General features: G+C 35.7%; 1 protein-coding gene across 1 annotated transcript; it reads left to right on the forward strand.

The window, feature by feature from the left end:
• Positions 1-1,594: 1,594 nt before the first annotated feature.
• Positions 1,595-5,553, forward strand: LOC132849919 (bone morphogenetic protein 2). The gene is made up of 2 exons (XM_060875939.1): positions 1,595-1,910; positions 2,338-5,553. Exons 1-2 carry the CDS (start codon positions 1,616-1,618, stop codon positions 3,093-3,095), a joined length of 1,053 nt encoding a protein of 350 aa, XP_060731922.1. The 5' UTR covers positions 1,595-1,615; the 3' UTR covers positions 3,096-5,553.
• Positions 5,554-9,841: the final 4,288 nt, after the last annotated feature.

Genomic DNA, 9,841 nt, shown 5'->3' on the forward strand with positions numbered 1-9,841 from the left:
CCTTTCGGTTTTCCCGCAGCTCTGCCCCCAAAATCAAAAATTGGCACCAAATGGACATGTGATATATCAAAACACACAATGAGGTCACAGGTCACAGGTATTCGGGTGACGTCACATGCTTCTATCCACTCGCCTCCAAAGGTATTGTCACCCTAGAATACCGACCTTTGGGAATACTTGCTCTGACAAGCCAACATCAATGTTTTTCACAACAAACTTTACAAATCTAGTTAAAAATATGTAATCTAATTCTTATTCTATTACCAGATTATTACCAGATTATCACTCTTTGGAATGAAAGATATTTGCTCCCTATGTAAAAGAGTCCTTCAATAATTATACCAAGTTTTTAGTCCATTCATATTCAGTACAATATTCAGGTGGAAGCTACCTTCATTTTGTACTCACTTATCATAATTTGCTATAATAACACTGTTAGAAGAAACTTTTATGATTTCATTTACAACATAGTAATCATTGCAATAATTGATTCACTACATGGTATGATATTTTGGTAAATAATATTGTACATACATTTTAAAGGGAATATAATGGCCATGACTTAATTATGTTTAAACTTATTCCAGTGAAATGTATTATCTGATTCCCCATATCCCACCCACCCCCAAAAGAGAGTTTGCTCTGGGTGTGGTGGAGCGTACTATCTTTGGTGTACATTGCGTTGCTGTAAACGTCACATTCATATTTCAAAATAGAACCTTCCTTTTGTTCACCTCAAAAAAGCCTGATTACTCAACAATGTTCTCTTTGAAATCCGGCATGACCAATGTTACAATGCATGTTTGAAACCTACCTGAGCACCTTTCACATAATTTCTCAAAAGAATTCTTTTGAAAGCTTTTTCTACAAGTGCAGTGTTTTTCCAGCTCTATTTAAACGATCACCTTTTTGGAAATCCATTTTACTGTGTTAACATGTGTTGTGCAGTTCTAGCTGATGTCCTGTGGACGCTAAATGGTGCAGTTGACAAAAAAATGAACACTACAAGCAGGAGTGCAAAGATTCATATCAGCGTTACACCTTAGTGTATTCTACATACCTGCATATGTGTGTGTGATAAAGATCAGCGAATTACAATAAAAAAAACCCCATCAAGGTCAGCAACACACAAACATGTCAGAATGACACGGCTGGGTGTTGTCATTATTGGAATGCTGTTGACGAGGTAAAGGTGTGTGACTCATCCACCCCATTTCAAATTGAAGAGATTATATATATTTGTACAGTTTGCTAGAAAAGTGCATTGTCCTATTATTACCTAAAAATACAATACACATATACTGACTTTTGTGCATACTCATTTTACACCAAAAATATTTTTACCTGATACCTCATACCATCACACTCAGAATTTCCCATATATGGGAACAAATGTGGTTTAGAAACTATACATATATTGTCAACCAAAACTAAACACATATTGTTTTTGAAATAAACATATGTTACACTGAAGTGGTTTATGGTGGTGTAATAGGTGGTAATTTGGAAAAGTATACAATCCCCCGAAATGGGTGTGGTTAGCTATGCTATAAAGGAAAGTATGTCTGGAGTTTCATCAACCATTACAATGAGAGCATCAGAAAAAAAGTTTGTCATGCAGAACTTAGCCACTCAATGTTATGTTCTCTTTGCCTGGCTTGTCGTATTTAGCTCCAGTCTACTAGTCTCCAGAACTGTTCAGGATTACACAGGAACAAATCAAACTCTACAGCTTGAGGCTATTAAAACTAGTATGCTGGAGTACTTGGGGATGGACAGACCACCGCCGCCGCCGTCCAGAGGAAAGTCGTCTTTTCAGGAACTAATCAGAATATACCGTCAATATCAGAGCTTGAGGAGGAACATGCAGTCTTTTCAGAGTGGCTCCAGTTTCTTCCTTCACACCACAGGTAACTAAATTTAGGCCATTTCACAGATTCTATACTTAACATTGTTGTAGCCAAGGACTAGTCTTAGTGTTAAGATAAAAATCAGTAGATCTTTTTGACAGCTTGCATATTAAATCTGTTTCACTGTCACTTTGTTTGAAGTATGAAGAAAAGAATAACTGGTTATTAATAAATATCTTGTATATCTGGTTGTCATATGTCATGTTTGAAAGTGCATGAATAGCATGAAATGTGTTCGATAACTGACAAATTAGCTGTGAGCATTGAGAGGTTCAAATAATTCCTTTAAGGCTTTTCTACTAGTTCTGATGCTTTAAAGATATTACTTAATAAACATTTGACAAAATGACTTTAATTTGTAATTAACCATATTTTAAAAAGCACATGCAGTAAAATAAAATATTTGACATTATACTTTTCTTTACAGTTCAGCCATTGAATTCTCAGCAGAATAGTCCTGAATCAGTGACTCAATGGTTCAGGGCTGTTTTTCACAGGGAGTCTCATATAACAGACGAGTTTCTCTTGGCACAAGCACAGCTGCAACTTCAAAGACCTCTGGATAACAATTTTGACCAACCACTACGCAGTCAGAAAACTCTGGTTAGAATACATATCACCACCCATTCTTATATGGAGAAGGTATTTAGTTCCAAGAAATTGCAATCACGAGTTCACAATGTTACAATGGATGTGACTTTTGCAGTTAACAGATGGCTCGGGAAGACTAGCAATGCTTTACTATTTGTGGACATTGGCTTTGTTAGAAAAAAAGAAGGTGAAACTGAATCCACTCCACAGATCTGTTTGGAACTTAAGTTAATGGATGGTAAATTGAGAAAAGCTCGTTCCACGTATGGAGAAAACTTTGAGGAGGACAGCTACTGTAGTCGGAAGTCACTGAGTGTTTCCTTTGAGGAGATTGGCTGGTCAGACTGGATTGTGGCTCCAGCTGGCTACACAATGTATTTCTGTGATGGTTCTTGCCCACACAATTACAAACCAGCCAGTATGCACACTCAGATAAAGTCACGTCTATATCGCTTGACCAAGGGAGCGACGCCTCGCCCATGTTGCGTGCCAGCTGACTATGAGCCCATGATTCTCATGCACTACGATAGCCGGGGAAAGCTAAAACTAACATCCTTCAATGATTTGATCGTTACCAAATGCCACTGTGCTTAAAATATTTATGCTAGCACATGGTTACAGATGTGTGTGTGTGTGTGCGGGTGGGGAGGGGTTCACTGTTCTTTTAAATTTCAAAAATAGTGTGCAACAATGCTGTACACGGACATGGTTACATTTCTAATATTTCTCTGATGGGACTCTTCTTCCTCACTAGAGAAAATACACCTGGATCCTCAGTATTAAACATAAATAAAAGCCTTAGTTTCACACGTAAAATTAGAATTATTTATTATAATTTATTAATGACGTTTTGTATTCTTGTCTTTTCTTATAGAGTAGACCAGTAAGTAAGTAAGTAAGACCATTTGTGTAAGTCATTCATTTAGTATTTAAAAAAACAGTATCTTGAATAATTTTGCTCAATGTATTTAATTTATTACTGCTTGCTATGTATTTACTATGTGAAATATCATGTTTCCTGTATCTACTATTTTTGTTGAATCATTCTAATACCATTGTGTATAATGGCAGACTTGTGTAAGTGTAGTGAGCTGATTTTAAAGTAAACAATCTTTGATCATTTTTCAAGGTCAGGGAGTGCCAGTAATCAAACATATGACAAACTCTTTTACAGTACAATAACCTTGAACATATATATTTCTACCCCACATGGCCTTGACTAAAAAGTGAAAAGGTAAAGATCGGAAATGAATCATGTCACTGTAGCCATGTCACTTGAGCAATACATTTTACTGAGCAAAGAAATTAAAAAGATCAGAACCCAAGTATTCACCCTGAGTAGGTATTTTATAGAGACAATCACTTTAAAATAGCAATAATGATACAATGGAAATTACATCATTTGGAACAGAGTCATAATTTAGGCAGCTATGGTACATACCAACTGATAAAACAATAACAAAAAGACTATTCATTTTCACTGTTCAGTGAAATACATTTATTACAGCTCATAAAATTTGACAGTCCATCCTCTCAATGGTTGATAAGGCTCATTCTGCAGTTATTTTCCAATCACAGGCATTTGTTAGGCTGAGCACACAGACCATGTAACACATTCCTTCAGGCACGTTGAGATCCTCTGACGTCACATGTGTTAAACATGAGGTATTTGAACACAAGTGTCTCAAAGGAAGCTAAGTCTCATTTTTCCAGTTGGTAGATATGATATGGCAGTGTAACTATTTACCACCAAAAACAAAAGCTTTACACTTCTCCAAGATGACATATATTTTTTTGTTATCTTACTGTGTTCTACTAGCCAGAAGTCTGAAAGGTAAATGTAATAAACCTATAACAGCTTGCAATGTTGTCCATATTAAAGAGTTGGTTTAAACTGTACCAATGTATATATAACTACCACACTCTTCCTATAAAAACAGATTAAAATGTGAGACATTCTAATTAATGTCTCCCAGCATATGTTCCAATGACATCTACAGAAATTTGATAAAACAACAAAAATGTTGTTGTTTTTTTATTCTTTGAAAATGATTTCTCAACAAACATTGCTATAACCAGCCAAAATTATTGGAAAGCCATTCCTCAACTTATCCCAAAGCAGAGCCTGCATTGTCTTTACTGTCTGTGTTTTCGGTCATTACCATGCTGAGTCTTCATTCTAGTCTGTGGTTTTTACATGTTTTTAGCAAGTTTCTGAACTTGAACAAGGTTTCGAGATCCTCACAGCATTATGCTGTCACCACCATGTTTCAGTGTAGGGTTGAGGAGTCATGTGCTTTCTGAAGAGTGACTTGCATATGGACTCTGATTCTTACTGGACTCTTACTTCTTACTTAAAGATGATGGACCTTTTTTTTCTATACTCTCCCCCAGATCTGTGCCATGACACTATCCTTGAATGGTATCTTGAATGGTGTCAGCTGCCCTTTTTTGACTGTAATAGCAGAGGGTCTTCTATCAATGTGATATTTTTAATTTTTTAAATATATATATATATATATATATATATATATATATATATATATATATATATATATTTAAAAAAAAATTTTCAACAAAACAATATTTGTCAGAACTTTTGTCTTTTCATTCTAGGGTATTTTTTAGGTTAACAAATGAATCAGTTTTGAATAATTTGGCCCCTCAATATCTGTGTGAGCTGTTAACCCCCTACATTCCTACACATGCTCTACGCTCTTCTGAAGCTGGTTTTCTAACTGTCCAAACAAAACAGCTAAAAACTATGGGTGATCGGGCTTTTTTCTTCTTTGACTCCCAAATTGTGGAATTTCCTGTCCAGAGATTAGGAATGCAGAATCCCTGAGTGTTTTGAAATCCCACCTTAAAACTTACTTTTTAGGGCAGCTTTTATGTGATTACTTTGTTTGTTATTTATTGGCTTTTTATTTACTGTATGGTTAGTTTTAGTGCCTGTAATATTTTGTGTATCTGTTAATTTCATCTTTTTATGTCAAGCGCTTTGAGATGCTACTTTTAAAGGCGCTATACAAAATAAAGTTTATTATTATTATTATTATTATTATTATTATTATTATTATTGAAGTAAAGCTATAATGTAACAAAATGAAGAAAATGTAAAGGGATCATGAATAAGTTCTACACTATATGACTTTAACAACAATTTTAATATAGTTGAACTGTGCATAACAATAGATTATCATTACTGTAACTCCAAATATTGAGCAGAGATCTACCTATAGGAGGATAAATATACCTCAACTTTGCTAAAGCATCTAAGTCTGGCTTCACAGATAGAAGTATGCATTCAGTATCCTTGTATGTAAGAAAGATACATTTCCTTCTCACTGCATTTTTTCTGTCCAAGTTTATCTATAGACCACACCTGGGTCAAAGTGCAGTGAGTCTTTGAGGAAATTGGTGTTGGATTAAATGTTCCGTTTCCACACAAGTCATCAGGGAAACCCATAAGCATAAAGGCTGGATTATGCTTACTGCCAAAGGCAATGCCATGAGAAGGACTGTTTGAGACAGCTTCCTAAAAACCAACTGGAAAGTGCCATAGATAAAATGTTTCCAGCACCAAGGACAGATCCAAGATACCATTAAGCTGCATGGTAAATAGCAAAGAATGACCAACTTCCTTTGTATATCTGCTGATGATCAACTGCTGCATTGTTTAAGCAAATGTAGCATGCTGAAATAGTGGCCAGGTGTGATTTATTTTTAATGATTTATTATTACCCCTAAATTCAAGTAAAGATCACAGACATATTGATGGAGATGTAGGGCTGAGGTGGTGAGATAAAGTCCACATCTATAAACCTCTTGTTCTCTGTACCCCTAATGGCAATAAGTGAATGTCTGTTGTCATCAGGCTCTATAGTCTCAGATATTTGAAATATATGCTCTTGTTCCATCTCTGAATTACATGAGGTAGCTAATGACAGAAAGAACCTGAACCTATGAGTCATGCATGTCCTTAGATATGAAAATTGCCACATTAAGGATAAATGTTAGGAATAAATAGTAACTTTTTTACTCTATGTTTCTATACCTCTGTATAGCTGCTTTGATACAATGTTCCCTGTTAAAATTGCTATACATATAAATTGAATTAAATTGAAAATTAAATCATTTCTCATCCCAGATTAAAGCTGCTATTTTTCTGATTCATTCTGAAATCAGAAGGCATAGTGTGCACAGTAGGATTTTACAAAGTAAAACTTTTTATCTGCCTATCAGGGTGTGTTACAGTAATTACAAACTATTAAAATGCAAAGAGCTAAAATTAAATATATATGCATATATATATACATATACATATACACGTATATATATATATATATATATATAATATATAATAACTATATAGTCATAGAAACAGACTAATAGATTGTCCATTGTTAGGCTCCTTCTAGACAGAGCATGAAATTTGATTGTCTATGTGTATTTGCTGTAGGAAAATGGACCTGCTCTAGAGCCCTCTGCTGTACAATAGCCACTGGTGATCATAACACAAACTCCCATCATGCATCACATTACACTCTCCCTTCAACAACTCCATTGGCTCTCTATCAAACATCGTATTGATTTTAAGATTCTTCTCCTCACTTTTAAAGCAATTCATAATCTTGCTCCATCAGACCTCTCAGATCCCGTACAGTTCTACACTCCCTTATGTACTCTCCGCTCTTCCTCATCCAGGCTCCTAAACCTTTCAGTCACACTGCTCCTCGTCTCTGGGATTCACTCCCATAAAACATCCATAAAACAGACTTGGGTTAAGGTTAGGGTAAGGGTAAGGGTTAGGGTAAGGGTTAGGGTAAGAGTTAGGGTAAGGGTAAGAGTTAGAGTAAGGGTTAGAGTTAGAGTAAGGGTTAGAGTAAGGGTAAGGGTTAGGGTAAGGGTAAGGGTTAGGGTAAGGGTAAGGGTTAGAGTAAGGGTAAGGGTTAGGGTAAGGGTAAGGGTTAGAGTAAGGGTAAGGGTTAGGGTAAGGGTAAGGGTTAGAGTAAGGGTAAGGGTTAGGGTAAGGGTAAGGGTTAGAGTAAGGGTAAGGGTAAGGGTTAGGGTAAGGGTAAGGGTTAGAGTAAGGGTAAGGGTTACAAACATCACCACGTTCAAAACACGACTCAAAACCAATTTTTTCAGATGCGTTTATTCCACATGATCTTAGGCTGTACTTAAATCTCTCTAATGTTTACTGTTAGATATCTGTTTTTCTTCTTAATATTGTTTTATTGGTGTATAATGCTATTTTATTTACTTTGTAAGGTGTGTGGTATACTTTGTATTTGTATGCTGACTTTGAGTGACTTGAAAGGTGCCTATAAATAAAATAATAATAAAACATTATTATTATTATTATTATTATTATTATTATTATTATTATTATTACAAATTTCTACCAAATCTTTAGACTGGTGGAAGGTTGGGAATAATGGTCAAAATGGTCATGTTTATGGATTACAAAACACCACCATCTAGTGGTGAAGCAGGTAAATGACACGTGGAACTGCTAGGGGTTTTGATTTGTCTACATTGAAACAAGGATGTATCATTTGTTTGCAAGTGCTGATGATGTTGTACAGACTGTGTAGGATCTCATCGGTTATCCCACCAGTATGATAAAACACAGTACTACATGATGACAAGGAGCAGTTCTGCAGTACAAGTTTCAAGTTCATGCTGACTTACAGACCCAGGTTTAATTATATCAATGTTGATATCGATTACTGCTTAGTTCCCCTTGAAAACTCCACAGTCAGTGGAGAGAGCAACGGTCATCTTGCCTTGTGTTGTTGACAGACAACATGGTGCTCCATTAGCACATCTTTCAAGTGCTCTGAGAAACTCGCAAACTCGCTTCCAGGGGATGTCAGTTACTACAGGAGAGTTCAAAACATGCAAATGTTGATTGGCTCACATGCTTTTTTTATTCATTATAATAAGAATCAGATGGAGCATTATTGCCAAGGATGCTTGTGCATACAAGGAATTTGTTTTAGTGTCATATACTTCCAGTACACAAAGACAAGAACATAAAAATAATAAAAATAAGATGAGAATTAAAAACACATATGTAAATACAAATAGAGAAAATTAAAAAATAAATTGAAAAATAAATAAATTGTATGTACAGCTGTGCTATACAGTAGATGATATAATGGAATAGAATAGAATAAAATAGAATGGAATGGAATGAGATGCAGGGATGTAATAGGATGGAGATGGTAACAATTAAATGTAAGATTATTGCACATTATTATGCAATAATAACTAACCCTAACCCTATTATTGTGCAATGGGAAACATTTAACTGTTCACATCAGGTAGATTGTCTGTGGGAAGAAACTGTGCCTGGTTGTGCTGGTATTTAGGGCTCTGTATTGCCGGCCAGATGGTAAAAGTTTAAAAAGTTGATGACTTGGATTTAAGGGATCCAGAGTGATTTTCTGAGCCGTTTTCCTCACTCTGGATCTCTACAGTTCTTGAAGGATGGGCAGAGGAACACCAATAATCCTTTTAGTACTCCGAACCTTTCTCTGTAGTCTTCTGATGTCTGATTTTGTTTTCTGAGCCAAACAGTTACTGATGTGTACAGAACAGACTTGATGACGGCTGAGTAGAACTGTTTCAGCAGCTCCTGTGGCAGTTTAAATGTCCTGGGAGATGGTGGAGCTCATGCCTTCACTGCAGCTCATTCTGATTCTGATTCTGATATGTGTAAGGCATGTATACTACAGTTACACTACAGTTACACTACATGTACACTACATGTACACTACACTACATGTACACTACAGTTACACTACACTACATGTATACTACAGTTACACTACAGTTACGCTACATGTACACTACACTACAGTTACACTACAGTTACACTACACTACATGTACACATTACACTACAGTAACACTACAGTAACACTACAGTTACACTACACTACATGTACACTAGTTACACTACAGTAACACTACAGTAACACTACAGTTATGCTACATGTACACTACACTACAGTTGCACTACAGTTACACTACAGTAACACTACAGTTACACTACACTACATGTACACTACAGTAACACTACAGTTACACTACACTACATGTACACTACAGTTACACTACAGTAACACTACAGTTACACTACACTACATGTACACTAGTTACACTACAGTAACACTACATGTACACTACAGTAACACTACATGTACACTACACTAACACTACAGTTACACTACAGTAAGACTACATGTACACTACAGTAACACTACAGTAACACTACACTACATGTACACTACAGTTACACTACAGTAACACTATAGTTACACTACACTA

Source organism: Tachysurus vachellii, chromosome 1 (assembly GCF_030014155.1).
Source record: "Tachysurus vachellii isolate PV-2020 chromosome 1, HZAU_Pvac_v1, whole genome shotgun sequence".
NCBI classification, from domain to species: domain Eukaryota; kingdom Metazoa; phylum Chordata; class Actinopteri; order Siluriformes; family Bagridae; genus Tachysurus; species Tachysurus vachellii.

Bases quoted from the DNA above. Each gene is read 5' to 3' on its own strand.
- LOC132849919 (XM_060875939.1), top strand. From the start codon at position 1,616: ATGCAGAACTTAGCCACTCAATGTTATGTTCTCTTTGCCTGGCTTGTC. The intron at 1,911-2,337 runs GTAACTAAATTT...TTTTCTTTACAG, and splicing joins TTTCTTCCTTCACACCACAG to TTCAGCCATTGAATTCTCAG.